Genomic DNA, 19,624 nt, shown 5'->3' with positions numbered 1-19,624 from the left:
GTGGACTTAAGAGCTGGCAAGGAAGTTTGTACTTCATGTAAATACTCACAATTAATATACCATGGTGACTGAAATTTGAACTGTGCTGTTAGGGAACTGGCTTATTTAACTAAATCACTGTCATTGAAATTTGTGGACCTGGGAATTGTGCAAATTAAGGACTGTCTATACACTGCTTGTTTACATGGACCCAGACAGGCTTGAAGCTGACTGCTGAGTAATAAACAGTCCATCAAACTTTACATCAAATAATTTATCTTAAAGCACCCTAAAAGCAACATTAGTGCACACTGAGTGCATGTCTGTCACTTGGCAATCAACTTTAAAAGGTACCTTAGAATTTTAGAAATAGAGAAAGGAACTTTAAAGATCCCGTAATTTGATACCACAAATTATCCAGCATGTTTATTATGAATTATTTCTCCTCCTTCGATTTCAATTTGCTCATATAGCCACTTGCGATCACAGCGGCATTCGGCACCACACTTGGTAGAACCGCAGGCAGGACAAGCATAGAAACATCCTAAGCAGTCTTCATCGAGGCAGTCACACAGGTCCATTCCACTGAAAATCAGGAGACCCTGGCTATCATAGACCTTACTCTTCGCTGGGATCACTTGTCTGTAATACAAAACACAAGGTGTGTCACATCTCACAAATATATTATTGCTCAATATTTAGTTGAAAACAGTTAATGAAAAAAACTTAAGGAGATAAAATGTTTTGAATTAGGGATGAAACCCCGCCAAATTGATACATGGCTTACCTAACTCAAAGCTACTCTACAATTAATAGCTAATGAGCTCCTTGTGAGAAGAAGAGACCTCACTGTAAAGTGTTGAAACATATCCAAAGGAATGGACAAGAACTATGTCTAAAAACAATAATATAATTGTTAAAACTATTTACCCCTTCCTTACCAAAAAAAAAAAAAAAAAGGCTAGATAATAGTGGTACATTTTATTAGCAACCAATCTAGCTACTGCTTTGTGAACACAGATTTTTATCACAATATACTATCCAATTGTTTTTTATATTGCAATTAATCTGTTTCTTGTTCTTTAATGGACTCTAGCAAATCTGGCCTAAAAACACTTACATGATTCAATGGAAAACCTTCACAGATGGAATAAATGGCCTATGTAGAAAATAATTTGGAATGATTACACTAACATTCCTTTGTCAATTTGCATTTTAGAAATGCTCAGTTTAAAAAGTCATATTCTAAACCATTTAGTTTTCTTGTTCATCCTATTGACTGTACTGTAACTTTCTATTTTAGACATGTAAAAAATAAAAAGTAACCTTGTATTCTCATAAAATTTATTTTTTAGCTGCCACCTATAGAGCAGAGACATACTGATTATATATTAGTGCTTTCAAACAAGTGGATTATTTTAGCTATAAGAAGTACAGGGTTTCCCTGGTGGCGCAGTGGTTAAGAATCCGCCTGCCAATACAAGGGACACGGGTTTGAGCCCTGGTCCCGGAAGATCTCACATGCCACAGAGCAACTAAGCCCATGCACCACAACTACTGAGCCTGTGCTCTAGAGCCCGCGAGCCACAGCTACTGAGTCCACATGCCACAACTATGGAAGCCCATGCGCCTAGAGCCAGTGCTCCGCAACGAGAAGCCACTGCAATGAGAAACCCGCACACCACAACGAAGAGTAGCCCCCGCTCGCCGCAACTAGAGAAAGCCCGCGCACTGAAAAGAAGACCCGACGCAGCCAAAAACAAAAAAAGAGAAGTATAATAAGTTTAAATTACTTTAACTATTGTGCCAAAAATGTTGTCTTGTTCACTTCATTGATACTTTCTTAGAAATAAATTTTTAGAGTGGAAGGGGATGCCTTAATTTTCTATGAGGCCCTTGGAGGTTCTTAGTAATTCCAGATTATCGAATTTAAAATATCTAACCAGAAACACTCAAAACTTAAGAGCAAGACAGGAAAACAATACAGATGTGAAGCAAGTTAACATATACCTTAAGTAACACATAGCCTACCTGTCTGAGCCAGCAGCTGCATTTTTTGTAAGCCTTCTTTTTTCTCTTTTACCAGTTTCTGGAGCAAATTCAGTTTGCTTTCCTGGGTTTGCAAATTGTAATGACCTCAGAGCTTTAGCAGTTCTTCCCTGAATAAAGGTAAACAAATTATCAACTCAAATCTTAATATCAGACCAGATATAGATTAATATCTCACTTAATGTTCATCTAGATTATTCCTTAGCCTGGAAAACAGTCTGGAACTCACAAAAAAGGGGAAAAAAAGGGTTTTAGTGCCCAAGTGCAACAAAATTTATGTGGCCCATGGTCCGGGACCATATTCAAAGTTTACTGGTTAACTTATTTATGATATTTTCATTATCTAATTTTAGTCTCTGGCATATTAGGAGGAGAGGAGGACAGGCACAGTGAAAATGGCAATGGCTGCTGCCAACATGGGAGAGAAGGCAGAAAAACTGCTGTATAACCCACAGCACACAGCACAGGCTCCTAGTAGTGATCTTGAGTCCTTAGGAAAAGGTTCGATTACATACATTTTTAAATCTGAGGAGTAATAAAGTTTCAAGTTCTGTAACGGTATTATAATCCTTTTTAAAAATTGGTAAAACAAAATTTTGACGGTTAAGGGTTTAATTTCATTATCTGGGGGGAAGAAAGGTTTATGTGATACATTCCACATGACCAATAGATAAATGAAGTGGAGAAGACATCTAAAGTGACAGCAGCAAGTACCTAGTATAAACTGCAAGATACATTGGGTCCTGTAGATATGCCTTTGAGGGGATAATGAAGGAAAAGCACTACATGGAATTTAAAATTTTAATTTGGTTTATTAATATAAGGAAAGGAGAAAATTGAGAAAAATATGCCAGCAGAAAGAATTATAAATTGCTTATAAATAGAAAATCTGAGAAGTGCTCCTTTGACGTACCAGTCCTTGTTCTGCACCAGAGACAGCTTTATGAAATCTTAAGTTGTTCTGATATGGTTAAATAATTTAAAGGTAACATGTGACTAAGGAAGAGAGTTATAAAATAATTAATGCTTACAATGTAAAAATGTATGCTTTTTGACAGTAGGGAGTCCTAAAATTAGTCTTGACCATACCAAGTAAGAATTGAGAGCTAGAAGCAAAGGAAATTCACAAGCATCTTAAAATCCCAAACAAGAATAGGATAGTGCCAAAGTAGAAAGAAAGGCTGAAATAAGAAACAATTATTTCAAGTCACTTCCGAAGTTGCTTTTAAAGCAGCAGTTTTCAAGTCCTTCAAAAAAAAAGGGGACTTCATCCTGCTACATTTCAGACCCTTGCTGGCTGGCATATCCTACTGAGTCACTTTGGTATCAGAAAAGGAGCTAGGATGGTTAAGTCCTGGCTGTGCCAGAATGTCTTAGCACTAGGAGCTATGGCTTGAAAGTCTTGGAAATATTATGTTATTCTTTTCCTAAGCCAACTTTCTTTACCAAACAATCTGGGTTTACACAAATATTTAGAAACACCATTTATTTTCACCTCCCCAACTTTATATTCACTGCCTGCTAGTTAGTGTACAGTCTTCCCTTGGTATCTGAGGGGGATTGGTTCCAAGATCCACTGTGGATACCAAAATGCTAGGATGTTCAGGTCGCACAGTTGGCCCTCTGCAACTTTGGATTCAACCAACCACAGATTGTATAGTTCTGTACTGACTGAAAAAAATCCACATATAAGTGGACCTGCACAGTTCAAACCTGTGTTGTTCAAGGCTCAACTGTAATAGTGATATAAATGTGATTTCCTTATAATTATAACCCCACATTGTAGAAGTAACAGAGAAAAAATGACTATACATACATCTGAATCAGGTTTTCTTCTCTGCCGGTCTTCAGAATCAACATCCACACTTCCATTGATTATCTGTGTACATTTTGGACAAAGTTTCCAACCAGGTACAAGCTGTCTTCCAAATTTTGCACTCAGAAAAGTGGCATCATCTAAATCAATTACATGTAAATTTTTTTTGGCTAGTTTTTTGTGTATGTTAAATGGGTCACAACATGACTTCTGCAAATCCTCAAATCTGTCGATGTAAATTTTTACGTGATGGAAGCAAATTGTATTGTTCCCAGAAAGTGTCATTCCAGTTCTAAGTTGAAGTAAAAGCATGTCATTTGATGACAATTCTTGCAAAGTCTTGAAACCTGTATGACGAGTATAGTAGGTTTTATGACACTCATTTGTGGAACGAAGCTGGACTCCAACTGAACATGGATCCATCATTTTTGATTCTAACAAATTTCCTCGTTTTGATTTTTGTCTAGCAAATCACCCTAGAGAAAACATTAAAGAGAGTCAGATTTGTGCTGCAAAAGTTTTATCTGGGAAACTGAAAAAGCATTTGATAAAATTCAATATCTGCATAATAGAAAGAAAACTCTTAGCAAGCAAGGAATAGAAAGACATTTACCAAGATCCTACAAAAACATTATTATATTTAATTATAAAACATTAGAAGCATTCTCTGTAAAGTTAGAACTACACAAGAATACTTATATCACAGTTTCCATTCAACACCATATTAAAAGGTATTAAAAGGTATGCAATATAAAGATTGAAGAGGAAGAAATAAGAAATATTACTCAAAGATATGAATATCTAAATGGAAAATACAAGAGGTTCAATAGACAAACTATTAGAACCAGTAAGATAATTCAGCAAGCATGCTGGAAACAAAAACATTACAAAGATATCTCACAAGATACATAAATCTTACAAAAGATATGTAAGACTTTTATGGAGAAGACGATCAAACAGAAAGACGAATGACACCTTAAATAAATGTAGAAATTAATCATGGCAAGTGTGACTATAGTAAATATGTCAATTTTCTAGGAATTTATCTATAAATTCAATATGATTCCAATCAAAATTTCCCCAGGTATTCCACAACTCCCCCACTCCCTGGAATTTAGCAAGCTGGTCTATATGGAAGAGTAAAGGTTCAAGAAAGCCAAGATAATTTTGAAGGAAAACAAAACAAAAAATTTATTTACTATAAAGCTATTATAATTAAAAGTGTGTGGTATCAGTATACTACAGACAAATAGATCCATGAAAAGATGAGGGCTTGGTGTATGACATGTGGTATTATAAATCAATAGGTATAACACATTAATGGGAGAAAGATTTAATTAAAGATGCTTGGACAACCGGCTAACCATATGGAAAAAGACAGACTAAAATATTTTTGTCACAAACAAAAATCAATTCCAGATGTTATTATAAAATAAAACTTGAAAAGAAAAACTGTAAAAATGTTTATAAGAAAACATAGAAGACTTTGTGACACTGGGGTAGAGAAGAATTTCTCAAACAAGAAAGGACATACCAAAGAAAAAGATGGACACGTTTGATTTTATGTCCAAATTAAACATTTCTATATAACTCTAAGGAAGGGAAAAGAAGCCACACTGGATAGGTGTTGTTGGGATTATTATTCCAAATATACAAAAAAACCCCTGACTTCTACAAATCAATTAGAAAATGACCACCCATTAGTAAATGAAACAAATATACACAGGCAATTCACAGAGGAAGAGAACAAAACAGCCAACAAATGCAGGTGTTTAACCTCATAGTTATCAGGAGAATGCAAATGAAATACCACTTCTCAAACATTTGTTTGGCAAGATTTAAAAAATCTGGTAACATAGTGAAGGCAAAAATGTGGCCAATTCTTATATGCTCCTTATACCTTGTAGGAATGTAAACTGCTGCAACTGCTTTAGAGTTTTTGGTAATTTCTTGCAAAACTCAAGAAGTCCACATCCCAGGGCCTTGCATTTTCAGCTCTAGGTGTCTGTGCCAGAGAAATTTATGTCCCATGTGAGCATAAGGACTTTGCGCATAATACAAAGTCTTTCAGCATTCATTGCTTTTGACAGTGAAAAATTGGAAATAACCCAATGGTAAAGGGTGAGAAATTGTAGGTTACTCAACAGGGACTGCTACAGGACAGTTAAAAATAAACTGCATGAATTAAATGAGTCAATTTGAATAAATTTCAAAGATAATCATAAGTGAAAAAGCTGCAAAAGGACATATAGTATATCACGTAAAATTTTACATATACAATAGTATGCATTGTTCCTGGATAAGAACTTGAATACATGCTAAAATATACATTAAGAATAATAGATACCAAGTCTGTGGTATATATACTTCTAAAGAGGAAGGACTTTTTTTTTTTCTTTTAAGAGAGATTTATAGAAGAAAAGGCTTAGTGGTACCTACACAAGTTTTTCATTATTTTCTGTGCTCTGTTTGAAAATTTTCATAACTAAATATTTTTCAAAGCAAATACAAAAATTTAGTTGAATTCGTAAGACAAGTTTTAACAAATACAAGTCGCTAGGAAAAAACTGTTGTTGAAAATAGATGTGAACCACTGAAATCCGGGCAGTGGCGGGGTACTGAAAAAGTAAAGGATCCAGGGCTTCCCTGGTGGCGCAGTGGTTGAGAGTCCGCCTGCCGATGCAGGGGACACGGGTTCGTGCCCCGGTCCGGGAAGATCCCACATGCCGCGGAGCGGCTGGGCCCGTGAGCCATGGCCGCTGAGCCTGCGTGTCCGGAGCCTGTGCTCCGCGACGGGAGAGGCCACAACAGTGAGAGGCCCACGTACCGCAAAAAAAAAAAAAAAAAAAAAAAGTAAAGGATCCAGAAATCTTTCAAGTGTTTTTATAAGCTTTGTTCCACATTAAAAAAAGGGTTAGGAAGCTTAGATACTTTCTGATATGTTTTCTGCAGAGAGAAACTGTAATCAGTAAAGCCATATATAAAGAAAAGACTAGTTTCATGTAATAAAAAATGGTGAGTAAATATACATTTCTATGTCTTAAGTTAAAATACAAAATTAAAAAAATTAAAAAACAGAATTTATGGGGGATGAGTAGAGGTCAAGAGTGGGCTGAGCCTGGGAGAAGACATTGGTGCGTACCCGAAGGCGGGCACCCCCCCAGATTTGCACCACAGGTGCCTCTCTTGCCTCACCCTGGTCTGGCCCTGGTTGGGAAATGCAGTGTTACCTGAAATACCTGGACATGAGGGCTGGCCAGACACGGTCCCCACTGCCATCCCTCCCAAAAAACCCCAGAATTTAAAGTGTTTGAACATTTTAACTTAAAATTTTAAAAGCTGATTAAAACAGAGTATATTTTAAATTATATTTTAACCAACTTTTAAAATTTAATTACCAAGTATAGGTCCCAATCACATCAGATGAAACTGCTTGTATAAATCTAATTATTATTATTATTATTTTTTTGCGGTACGCGGGCCTTTCACTGTTGTGGCCTCTCCCGTTGCAGAGCACAGGCTCCGGACGTGCAGGCTCAGCGGCCATGGCTCACGGGCCCAGCCTCTCCGCGGCATGTAGGATCTTCCCGGACCGGGGCACAAACCCATGGCCCCTGCATCGGCAGGCGGACTCTCAACCACTGCGCCACCAGGGAAGCCCCTATTTGTTTTTTTTTTTAACAGAGAAGTGGGTTAAGATAAATTAAGGAATGGAAAAGAAGAAGCCAGAGATATGGTTACAAAATACCACCACCAAACTATGCTGTATTAAATTTCAGCAGATAGTGTCACAAATCTGGCTCTGACCTTCCTTAACAGTCAACAGGAAGGACATTTGATCAACTATCCCCACAGCACATTATGGAGACTGCTAATGCTTAATGTCTTATTAATGCCACAGATTCTTTATCTTTGTAGGTAACTATCACCAATTTGTAGCCACTAATATATAATGTGATTTTTTGAACGTAAAACTATTTCTTAGCATTCAAGAAGTTGGGCTATACCCTGATCATATTTGATAGGAAAAGCATCTTGTGACTTGGAAATTTTATTTTAGAAATTCTATCTGTCCATGGCAATAAAACATTTTTGCCCATTAGGGAGTTTTTTTTTTTGCTACTAGGGGCTTCTATTCCTTTATTTTCCTTTAATCTTGGCTAAATTACGACGTCATTCACAAGAGTTTATCAGTAGACTCAAGTTATACTAGTGAGGTTGAATCCTTATTTCTAAGTGATCTGACGCTCTTGGAAATTTGGAAATATGATTAACTCCTACTAAATTAATTTTTCTGATAAGTATTTGCTTGGACATCTTCCACAATTGCATAAATTCTTTTATTAACCTTAAACCACTAAGAATCTAGACTCTTAGTTGGAGAGCATAGACCGGAATTTGTTTTTCCTTCAAGTTAGCCATGACCCTATCAGACTTTGAAAACATCCCCTTCTGGGTAAACAATGGCTTCTAACCATTTTGAAATCTTGGTGTACTTTTGAGTGCATAATGGAGGAACACTTGAAGGAATTAAATTGCTGCACAGTTACACTATTTTCTAAAAAGCCATCTCTCAGGTATCACTGTTAGGGTAGAATTATTTACTATTGGAGTTGCCAGATAAAATACAGGATGCTCAGTTAAATTTGAATTTTTGATAATGCATAAATAATTTTAATTATATCCCAAATATTGCTAAAAAGTAATTTGTTGTTTGTCTGAAATTCAAATTTAATTGGGCATCCTGTATTTTTATGTGCTAAATCTGGTGGCCTCATTTACCATGCCTTTTTTTTTTTTTGCATATTCCAGTAAATAGAGATCTCTTTGATGTCAGCTTCACATTATCTTCCACCTCTTATTTGCTGCTAAAAGAAAACTGAACTACTTATGAACAAATTACAGGACCTGCTCAGTTAAAAATTAAAGTGCCCCATCTGACAGAAGACAAATCACTAGTTGCAGTACGAAATATATTTTACACATTGCTTAAAGCTCAATGGCATATTGATACCACTAACTTGAGTGAAACTGTCACGGTAAAAGTGTACACACCTGTGTCAAAGCAGTTTTACGTTCAAGCATTGCTTTAAAAAAAAAAAAGTCAGGTTAGCTCAAGGAACACAAAAATTCAGGCAGTGATCTTCGGTGGTTACTGCCTGCTTTCTAAAACTTACACCCCTCTGGTTGCTCCTCCCCTGTTGCATCTCCCAGTGTCCTCATTTCTGTTCTCTTCTCTGAAGCTAAAGTTCTGCTATAGAGTTTTTTGGATCTGTTTCCGAGCAACTGTTTCTTTTGCTCATTTTGGCCTGTGCTCTGGCAATGTGGCCCACAATTAGTTTTTTTTTTTTTTTCTTCAAGTGACAGTCTAGTAGCTTCATGTTGCTCCCTTCACCTGCAGTAATGGTGCCATGTTCTCCAGTAATGATTATCTAATATCTTCCTCAATTGTCAGAAATACATTACTATTTACTGTCCATGAACTATTGAACAGTACTAGCATCAGCTGGGAACTTATTATTGAACAGAAAAGAGAAATCTCAGGAAAGCCCCCCACTCACTGAATCAGAATTGCATTTAAAAAGGAAATACCCAGGTGATATGTAAGCACAGTACAGTTTGAGATGCACTGCTTTAGATAATTCAATTAAAAACATTAACCAAGCATCTTCTATATTTATAGAGTCTATCAAAAAAGAATAAGAAACACACACACACACACACACGTACTTACCTTCCAGGAAGTCCGACACTTAGGGAAGATTATTTGAGGGGGGGAGTTGTAAATTTCATAAACTAGGTATAGAAAGAAATACCTGCTTCAGTGGAAAACTGCACTGTTGAAGAGTACAACCTTCAGGGTTTTCACATTCCCATTACATGAGAGCTCTGAGTCTTTCATTGCCTTTGAGCTATTTTACAGCTGACAACTGTACAAAATTAACAGCAATGCAAAACAACTCTTGTCTATATTCTTGTAAATTTTGTCTGGTAGAGGTACAATTGACGCCCCTGGCCCATTGTGGAAGAAGACAGTTTTGCCTCTATTTGCTCATTTATTTCAATATTCCTGATCAATAAATGTGTCTGTTCTTTTGATTGTCATTTGAACTGATTATATAACATCTTACTAGTCCCCTCATTAATACGGTAAACAAAAACCACGTGTTGCTAATTTTATATCTGTGTGACAGTCATGATTTTACTTCCTTCTCCCTTTTTTGTGGAAAATTATATTTTAAACATAGGAAAAAATTAATTTGCTCCAGCCAAGTCACTTTGATGGAATGAAAAAAAAATCCAGCTTCTTATAGGTTAAGATGAAAACCATGTAACAAACAAAAAGCCCCAAATGTGTTCATTTAGACCTGAGTAATTTAGATTTGTTTTCCACTCCCCCCACCGCCTTAGGAAAATTTCAATGATACAAATAAGACTGGTCTTTAAGTGCTTTCAAACTACACATAGTGATGGAGGATTTTTTAATTCCTGAATGTCAGTGAGTATCCTAAGGCCTTCCTGGATAAATGTTTCAATGAATTTTATTTGTACACTTAATTATTTTCCACTTCAAATAGTAAAATGCCTTTTTAACAAGTCAAATTTTACCTGAGACCTGTGCTCCTGGTTCTTGAATAGCCACGGTTAAAGAAACCTTCCTACTCCTCTCCATATGGCTTCCATAAGACTCAAGAACATCCCCTTGGGCTTCCCTGGTGGCGCAGTGGTTGGGAGTCCGCCTGCCGATGCAGGGGACACGGGTTCATGCCCCGGTCTGGGAGGATCTCACGTGCCGGGGAGCGGCTGGGCCCGTGGGTCATGGCTGCTGAGCCTGCGCGTCCGGAGCCTGTGCTTCGCAACAGGAGAGGCCACAACAGTGAGAGGCCCACATACCGCAAAAAAAAAAAAAAAAAAGAACATCCCCTTGTTTACCTATGACCAGGACAAAGGACCTCCAAATTCCCATTGTCTCATTTATAAATTTATGAATAATTAGCTGAACTGCTTGTTGAAAATAATCAATTGGAACAAAATGCTTGTTAACCATATTTTAAGTTTTTCTCCTTCCCCTAGGTCCCTGAACTTTGGCCTACCCTCAGCCAGAGCCATCAAAGGACCCCTCCAGAAAACAGGCTGGCCTCAGGGCAAAACAATCTGGGATCTACAATCAGACCAAGCAGTTCTGTTTTATCTTTGTTTACTCATCCCTTGAGAAGCTGGTAAATCTTTTGGTCAGAGAATTCTCTCCACTGCTATAATCCCTTTTCCCCTCTTGCAATAACCCTTTCAATAAAGTCTCTCCTTACTAACTCTGGATTTTATTATTTGACACTTGCTTTTAAAAGTTCTGCATTTTCAATTTTCTCTTGCCTTAGAATTGCCAATACTTTCCTTCAGTACCTAAATAGAGTATGTTTTGTGATTCTAAGATTAACTTCCAATATTTTTATAGCACTCCCAGAAGAGTCGAGAGAGAATGAAATAAATATAGATTTATTAGACCCCTTCTTCTATACCTTAGGTAGTAAACACAAGCATTTTTGCTCCTCATATATCTGAACACTGACAAGTTAGGGAATAAGCTTTTTTTAAAAATTGAGGTATTACCTGACATAACATTGTATTAGTTTCAGGTATACAATGTAATGATATAATATTTGTATATATTGCAAAATGACCACCACAATAAGTCTAGTTAACAACTGTCACCACAGTTACAAATGTTTCTTTTCTGTGATGTGAACTTTTAAGATTTACTCCCTCAGCAACTCTCAAATATGCAGTACAGTATTATTAACTAGTTATCATGTTGGATATTACATCCCCATTACTTATTTACAACTGGAAGTTTGTACCTTTTGACCCCCTTTTCACCCATTTTGCCCACCCTAACCCCCGACAATGGCAATTACCCATCCGTTCTCTTTATCTATGAGTTCATTTTTAAACATTATATTTTAAAATTATTTGTTTTTTATAGATTCCATGGAATAAGTTTTAAACACTATCTCTTGCTATTCATTACCCAACTCTAAGGTGCGTAGGTTGGATGCACTGAAGAAGCTGAGTGACCTCATACAAGGCCACGATAGTAGCCAAGTTTCCCTAATAACACAAGTTCTAGGTCATGATCACAGGCCTCCTATAGGAGTTAGTCAAAGCAGAACCATAACCATCACTTCCACTAACAAAACAAAAGCAGAGGGAGATAGTGGTGCTTGGTTACCACTCTTCAAGTTAGTGGGAAAAAGAGCATTAAGAGGAAATTTAACGAAAAAAAAAAGACTGAATTTTTAGGTCAATTTTTAAGAGTCTTTCCCTTTCAGGAAAAATGTCTTGTTTTTTCAGTATAGGGGTCTTACAAAATTTGTAAGGCATTTCCCCATTTACCTTTTATTTAATTAAAAAAAAAAAAAAAACTTCACCCCTACTTTGCAAATCAGCAGTTTCAGTCCTAGGCATGTGCCTGCCCGCGCACGCACGCGCACACACGCACACACACACACACACGCACACACAAATCATGCCTCTGGCAACTGGTAACTTTTTGTGCCCATTATCTTCAAATACTAACTACCTACAGGACACTTGAATGGGTACTAACAGAAGGGTTAAATGGCCAAGTGGGATAGTCTTAAACCTCAAGAAGACCCAGGCCCCATAAGAAAGATAAAGTGAACGTAAAACAAAAATATGGTCCATTGTATTATTTAAAATAAAATATTTGGGAGGTTCCAGTCAAAGATGGTAGTGTAGGAAGACCCTGAACTCATCTCTTCCCACGGATACCCTGAATTTGTACCTACATACAGATCAATTTCTGCCAAAGAAGAACTGAGGGCTGCAGAACAAGTGATAGAAGGATGACACAGGGGATGGGTAAAAGAGATGGAGGCATGGTATCAATGGGAACCCCAACCCTGACGAGGACCTTCAGGAGGGAGGGATATCACTGAGGGGCCTGTACGCAGACTTGCGCACACTACAGCAGAGCAAAGAAGCAACTGCTTAAAGGGCACCTATGCTCTAGATGAAGGAAATCCATTTACTAACCCTCAAGTGTCTGCCAAATGGGCAGAGAGCTGCTGAAACTGTCTCCGAGGCCCAAGGTGCCAGAAAGTGCCATTTTTTGTGTGCTCCCCTTACACCTTAATAGTGTGGACAGAATCATGGTCCAGGTACTCTTACTGACCTGCCAAGGCTGCCCCAGCATGCCCCAGGCCCACCCCACCCCCCAGCTCCAGTTGTCCTGCCAAGGTGGTCTGAGCACGGAAAGCCCTGGGACCACATCCCTCCCCTGCTCCACTCATGCCTGCTCCAGCTCCAGTCACCCCACTACGGTGGTTCCAATGTGAACATGCTCCAGGACACACTGGCCCACACCTGCTCCAGGTCCAACCAGCCTGACAAAGCTGCCTGGCACACACGGTCCATACAGAAGACAATCCTACACAAAGCCATGCCTTCCAGACTTGGAGAGGTAGATGTTTCACCTAATTAATACAAAAACAGAGTTAAACAAAAGGAGACAGAGAAATATGTTCCAAAAAAAAAGAAAAAAGAACAAGATAAAAGTCCAGGAAAAAACCCTAAGGAAATAGAGATAAGTAATTTACCTGATAAAGGATTCAAAGTAATGGTCATAAAGATGCTTAACCAACTTGGGAGAAAAATGGAGGAACACACTGAGAACTTAAGAGTTAGGATATGAAAGAACTAAACAGAGATGAAGAATACAATAACTGAAATGAAAAATATACTGGGTCAGCAATCTAGAAGACAGAATAGTGGAAGTCATCCAAGCAGAAAAGCAAAAAGCAAAAAATTTTAAAAAGTTTAAGGGACCTCAGAGACAACATCAAGCATACTAACATTTGCATTATAGGGGAAGAGAAAAAGAAAACATATCTGAAGAAGTAATGGCTGAAAACTTCCCTAACCTGGGGAAAGAAACAGATATCCAGGTTCAAGAAGCACAGAGAGTTCCAAACAACATAAACCTAAAGACACACCAAGACAAACTCTAATTAAATCAGCAAAAGTCAAAGATAGAGAATTTCAAAGACAGAAAGAGAAAAACAACTAATCACATACAAAAGAACCCTCATAAAAGAACCCTCGAAAGACTATCAGCCAGTTTTTTAGCAGACACTTTGCATGATATATTTAAAGTGCAGAAAGGAAAAAACCTGCAACCAAGATTACTCTACCTGGCAAAGTTATCATTCAGAATTGAAGGAGAGATAAAGAGTTTCCCAGACAAGCAAAAACTAAAGAAGTTCATCATCACTAAACCAGTCTTACAAGAAATGTTAAAGATCTTCTTTGAGTAGAAGAGGCCATAACAAGAAATAAGGAAATATATGAAAATAAAACTGCACTGGTGCAGGCAAATTTATAGTCAAGGCAGTGCATCAGCTGCTTAAAAACAGGTATGAAAGTTAAAAAACAAAGGTAGTAAAATCAACTATAACTACAATTAAGTATTTAAGAGATACACAAAATAAAAAGATGTAAAATATGACATCAAAAACATAAAACATGGGGGGGAGAGTAAAATGTGCTTTTAGAGCATTCAAACTTATGCAAGAATTAGTTTAAAATAAACTGATATATATATATATATATATGTCAACATACATGAATCTCATAGTAACCACAAACCTATAATAGATACACAAAAAACAAAGAGAAAGGAAGCAAACATAACACTGAAAAAAAAATCATCAAAACATGAGGGGAGAGACCGAGAAGAAAAGAACAGAGAAGAACCACAAAAACAACCAGGAACGATCAACAAAATGGCAATAAGTACATACCTATCAATAATCACTTTAAATGTAAATAGACTAAATGCTCCAATCAAAAGACATAGGCTGGATGAATGGATTAAAACAATAAGACCCATCTATATACTGCCTACTGCTCACATTTGGCACAATTCAGCAAACCCTTCAGGTCTCCAAACACCATTTGTGATTTCTCTCCATTCCTATGGTCCTAAACCGTCAAAGAGAACAGAATCCCTTGATTTCAACAACTGAAAGATTGTTTCCAGACTAAGATGAATGAGCAAAGCTCTCTTTATTCTACCTGAATTCTGGATGTGGTCAACATTGTCAAACAGTACTTAATACTATACTTAAAACTGTCAAACAGTTGGGTAAATGATTGTGACACTGAACTGTAAGCTATTCTGTTGAAAACACTTCCACCTCTTCCTAGAAAACAAAGTCTGGACTCTTTAGCATGGCATTACTTGTTCAAACGTCACATACTCCAGGTCAAAATAGTCTACTAGCAAAGTTCTTTTATATTTTATGTCTTCATATTGTCTCTTTGCTTGGAAAGCCAGGCAATGCTAACTAATCCTTCATGACAGTGCCAGCGTCTTCACCTTTCTGCTGTGCCTTACCCAAATACTATTGTTATAGGTCCTTCTTCCTCTGTGTTTGAAACTTTTACTCTATTACTTTTCAGCTGTTGGAAGACAGGAGCTATATGGTGTTTTTTCTCTATCACTCAAGGCAAAAGAGTAAGGAACTTCAGGGACGTCCCTTTTCATAGCACTCATCACAGGCTTTCTTCTTTGTTAGTTTTTCCTATTAGGTATTAAGCTCCGTGAGGGCAAGGAATCACCAGGGTCCTGTTACAGCTGTAGCTTCTCTAACTAGCACAATATTGGCACTTAGTAGATAACATCTTTCGAATGAATACATGTTCCTAAACTGCCAGAATCTCACACAAAGAAGGCTGAATCTGCCCAAATCAATGTGACTAGGTGCTCAGGATCCTTCAATTATCCCCACCTCAACCCTGTGCTCATATGCATAACGCCCCTACTTCACGGCTGTATGAGAATATTGCAAGCCACCAGATACATCATGTGCGCCTCTACCATGTTCACGGTACGGGAATGGAAGAAAGAAGACTATTTATTCGGCATCCGGCCTCAACCAAACAGCTAGGGCTGGGAGGGCTCCGATTTAAAAAATAAAACCCAAATAGCAGAGATATAAGCTGTGGATGGGGCTCTAGGCCGCAAAGCTCTCCTCTAAATAAGACAAGCCTAAGCCAAAATTAGCAGGGCTCCAGGTCTCCCTAAGAGAGGCGACGACCCGCGGGGTCAACAGATGCGGTGGTAGAAACCGTGCTGGGCCTTGACACAAGGGGCCGCAGCTGAACCGGAGGAAGTGGGGAACGCTGCAGGGTGGTAGGCTGGCGGAGGCCTCAGCTAGCAGCTGAAAATCCCCCTCACGTGTCCGACCTGCTCCCCCTCCCCTCCTGGGGACCTCCATCACCTGGCCCGCGCCCTCCTCCCACCCAGGGATCGGTCTCCACGCCCCCGTTCCTCCCCAAAGCCTCCCCCAGCCCTTCCCACCTTTAGCGGGAGCTCTCAATCGCCGGGGTCCGGGCCACACCCGCAACGTCTCAGCTGGGCCTCATCCGCCGGCTTCTCGGCTCTTCCCGGCGCTACCAGCGAGAGGGCGGCGAGCCAGGCTAGAGAGTCTCAGCGCTACCATAAAGAGAGGGCTGGGAGAAGCCTAGAGGGGACGGAGCTTGGCCCACAGCCTCCGGGGCGGAAAGGGCGGGGCGGCGTGAATTGGCGAATGAATCAAGGTGAGGCAATGTTTGCTTCAGAGGCTGTCTGGATTTTTTATTTTTATTTTTTTCTTCTGTTGGACGTTAGGGAATTGGGCGGTGTCTGGGGCCACCTTTTACAAGATGCAAGTTTGGCTAACTTGGGTTGTGTTCGCGAATCTCTACGCCTGTGCGTGATGCCACATTCTTGCACCCCAACCCTCCTAACCCCTGAAGGAGAAGTGAATGAGTTAAAAAGACCTTCAGAAGAGACCCTTTATTTAGGGTCTCACATTTTGATTTCTTTCACACAAGCGAAATATATTCCCAAATGCATCTCCTTTATTATAAATTATAAGAATAGCTATGTTTATTACTTTGAGTAGAGTGTAAGCACCAGGAAGATGCTTGCAAATTTTCAGAAGGGAAACACACACACACAGTATCTTTCTTGTAATCCTATTGTCTGGGCCAATTTAGGAGCTGATTAATTTCTAAAACAGATTTTATTCACCTACAATCATTGAGGGCCCTAGATCCCTTAGACCGAAGCGTCTGAGCCTGCAGCCATTTTCAGGTGGGGGTAGGAGGACCCCCTCCCCCACCCCGCCCCACTGTTGTTGTTTTAACTAGCCAGGTGAAAAGTGTGAGACAGGGAAATAAGATCCACCAAAGCCCAAGCTTGCTGGCAACACTATACACACCTACTGTAAGTTGTTTTTTGCAGGGAACCTCTCTAATGGTCCTTCCTAACACCTCCATGCTGCTTTGAACCTAGTCAGGGTTTTGCCGCTCCCTAATTTACACCCATCTTAGAAATGGGAGCAAGGCAAGAACAATGGGTAATCCCCTCAACTGCGTCCACAGGAGGTGACATTCAGTAGTTCTTTTACTAGTTACTTTGTGATTGGCACTTTGCTAAGTTATCATGGGAGAAGAAGAATGAAATTTATACCTGCTTTCAAAGAGCTCAGGCTAATGAGAGAGAGGAATAAATAGTTAATCACAGTGTGTTGTGATAAATGCCATCAGAAACGCAAGGATATGGACAGGATAAAATGAGAGGTGCTAAAGCAGGGAAATTCTGGGAGGAGATTAATGCCTGAATTGAATTGTCTATGGAAAACTGCTTGATGCAATGGTGGCCTCCAAGTAAACTGTTAGGCAATCTATCTTAGAGGTAGTGAAACAGAAGGCTCACAGGACAAATTAAGATGCTTGAATAACATGGTTTACTGAATCAATTTAAATATCTAGTGAAAAGTAAGGGGAAAGAGTTGGGGCAAGCTGACACACTTAGGCTAAGGTGCAAGCAAGTGGAAGGGCAACATCAGCTGAGTCATGAGTTATACAGTGTTCATGTGTTATCTGCCACATCAGCCTTTTCCACTGATCTTATGCTTATGAGGACTAGCGTTGAGGTTACAGCAAGGAGGCCCACAGGTGAAAGTGCTTTGGGCCAATGGCACACACCTGCTCTGTTGGATGGATGCAGGGAAATGTGCTTGGTCACAACCAGAGCTTACTAATTAGCCTGATGAACAGACACGGGTTTTACTTGTTTTTCTTGGGTAGAGCATGTAAGAGACTATACTAGGTGTCACGTATGGATGGCTGATTTAGGGGTGACGTAGTTGTCATCCCAGAGATGGCATAATTATTCATATCTTAGTTTTTCCATTCCTTTTTGACTCTAAATGATGCTCCGTTCCATCATATTTTTGATTTATTTTAACTTTGATATGCCTTATAGTTTACTAACTTACTATGTATATTTAACACAGTTCTGTCTGTGTTTCACAAAGTACATGCTTACTCATTTTCTATATATAAAACATCCTAGGAGTTTTGCATTTATCTTCTAAGCTGCTAGTGTACTTAACACTTCTGACTAACACTTCTGACTTTCATCCATCCTTCAGGGAACTGCAAGGAATTCAGTATAGCTGAGGTAGGAAGCTGGAGAGGTAAGTAGAGGAAAGATAATACCTTTTTTTTTTTTTTTTTGGCCATATTAGAGATACTAGATTTTATCCTGGAGAAAACTGTAAAACTGTACGGAGTGTGAAGAATAGGGAAGAGGTACAGTCCTGCCCAGGAGGACCAGGTAGAATCTCTTGCCCTATTGCAGGTGATTAATAATGAGGTCTTCGATCAACTGAGACAGTGGCTCTGTGGAGTGAGATGTGATTCCCTTGCCCTCAAGACATTTGGTAATGACTGGAGACATTTTTGGTTATTCCAGCTAGAGGGTGCTACTGATAATCTAGTGGGGTGAGGACAGGGAAACTGCTAAACATCCTACAGTGCACAAGAGAACCCCTCACAACAAAGAACTACCTGGTTCAAAATTGCAGTAGTGCCAAGATTGAGAAACCCTGAACTAAGGGAATTAAGAAAGCAAGAGAGTATAGAACTTAAGCAAGCAGATTTAGTTGGATTTCGTAACTGATTAGATATGTATGTGAGGAAGAAGGTGATTGCACAAGAACCACAAACTAGGAAAAACATGAAGTATTAACATGAAATGGGTCCCAAGTTTCAGATGAGATGGCCTGGCGCTCTGAAAGGGGTTATGGGAAATGAACAAGGATGGATTCTTAGTAATTGCTTTCTTAGTAATTCTTAGTAATTCTTAGTAATTGCTTTCCTCCTCCTCCTCTTCTTTGTAAGCTTTTTTGGTAAGCTTTCATATTGAATTTTAATATGTCACACAGAAGTACACAAGTACTTCTGATGAATTTTTATATCCATATAACCACTACCCAGGTCAAGAAATTCCACTATCCCAGAAGGTTCTTTTAAGTTGCCCTCCCTGCCCCCAGTTATTGTCACCTGTTGCCAAAGGTAACCACCATTCTAACTACTTTTACCATAGACTATTTTTGCCTGTTTTTGGAATTTGAAATTGTACTGAATATACTCTTTCGTGTCTGGCTTCCATGACACAACATTATATCCACCCCTGCTGGGTGTAGCAGTAGGTTTTTTTTTGTCATTACTGAATGGTATTTCTATTACATGAAGGCGAGAACCTGTTATTTTATCCATTTCACTGTTGATAGACATTGGGTTGATTTCATTTGTGGCTTTTACAAATAATGATGCTGTGCGCATTCTGTCTTTTAGTGCACGTGTATTCCACACTTTGTGTGAACGTATGTAGTGGATATTTAGTGAATAGTGGAATTGTTAGAT

General features: G+C 38.8%; 1 protein-coding gene across 3 annotated transcripts; it reads right to left on the bottom strand.

The window, feature by feature from the left end:
- Positions 1–378: 378 nt before the first annotated feature.
- On the bottom strand, positions 379–16,668 carry ARL14EP (ARF like GTPase 14 effector protein). Of its 3 annotated transcripts, XM_081240069.1 has the most exons (5): positions 10,454–10,907; positions 9,579–9,640; positions 3,845–4,320; positions 2,011–2,138; positions 379–621 (listed from the first exon to the last, which is right to left on the bottom strand). In XM_081240069.1, exons 3-5 carry the CDS (start codon positions 4,268–4,270, stop codon positions 393–395), a joined length of 783 nt encoding a protein of 260 aa, XP_081096195.1. In that variant the 5' UTR covers positions 4,271–4,320; positions 9,579–9,640; positions 10,454–10,907; the 3' UTR covers positions 379–392. The 3 variants fall into 3 exon arrangements, with proteins under 3 accessions (XP_081096195.1, XP_081096193.1, XP_081096194.1); XM_081240067.1 differs by lacking the exons at positions 9,579–9,640; positions 10,454–10,907 and adding an exon at positions 16,227–16,668; XM_081240068.1 differs by lacking the exon at positions 9,579–9,640.
- Positions 16,669–19,624: the final 2,956 nt, after the last annotated feature.

Source organism: Mesoplodon bidens (assembly GCF_964165515.1).
Source record: "Mesoplodon bidens genome assembly, chromosome: 7".
NCBI classification, from domain to species: Eukaryota; Metazoa; Chordata; class Mammalia; order Artiodactyla; family Ziphiidae; genus Mesoplodon; species Mesoplodon bidens.
Note: the sequence above shows the minus strand (reverse complement) of the source record. Positions and strands in the feature narration are given on the sequence as shown.

Bases quoted from the DNA above. Each gene is read 5' to 3' on its own strand.
- ARL14EP (XM_081240067.1), bottom strand. From the start codon at position 4,270: ATGATGGATCCATGTTCAGTTGGAGTCCAGCTTCGTTCCACAAATGAG. The intron at 2,139-3,844 runs GTATGTATAGTC...ACCTTTATTCAG, and splicing joins GAAGAAAACCTGATTCAGAT to GGAAGAACTGCTAAAGCTCT. The intron at 622-2,010 runs GTAGGCTATGTG...TTTGTATTACAG, and splicing joins GCAGCTGCTGGCTCAGACAG to ACAAGTGATCCCAGCGAAGA.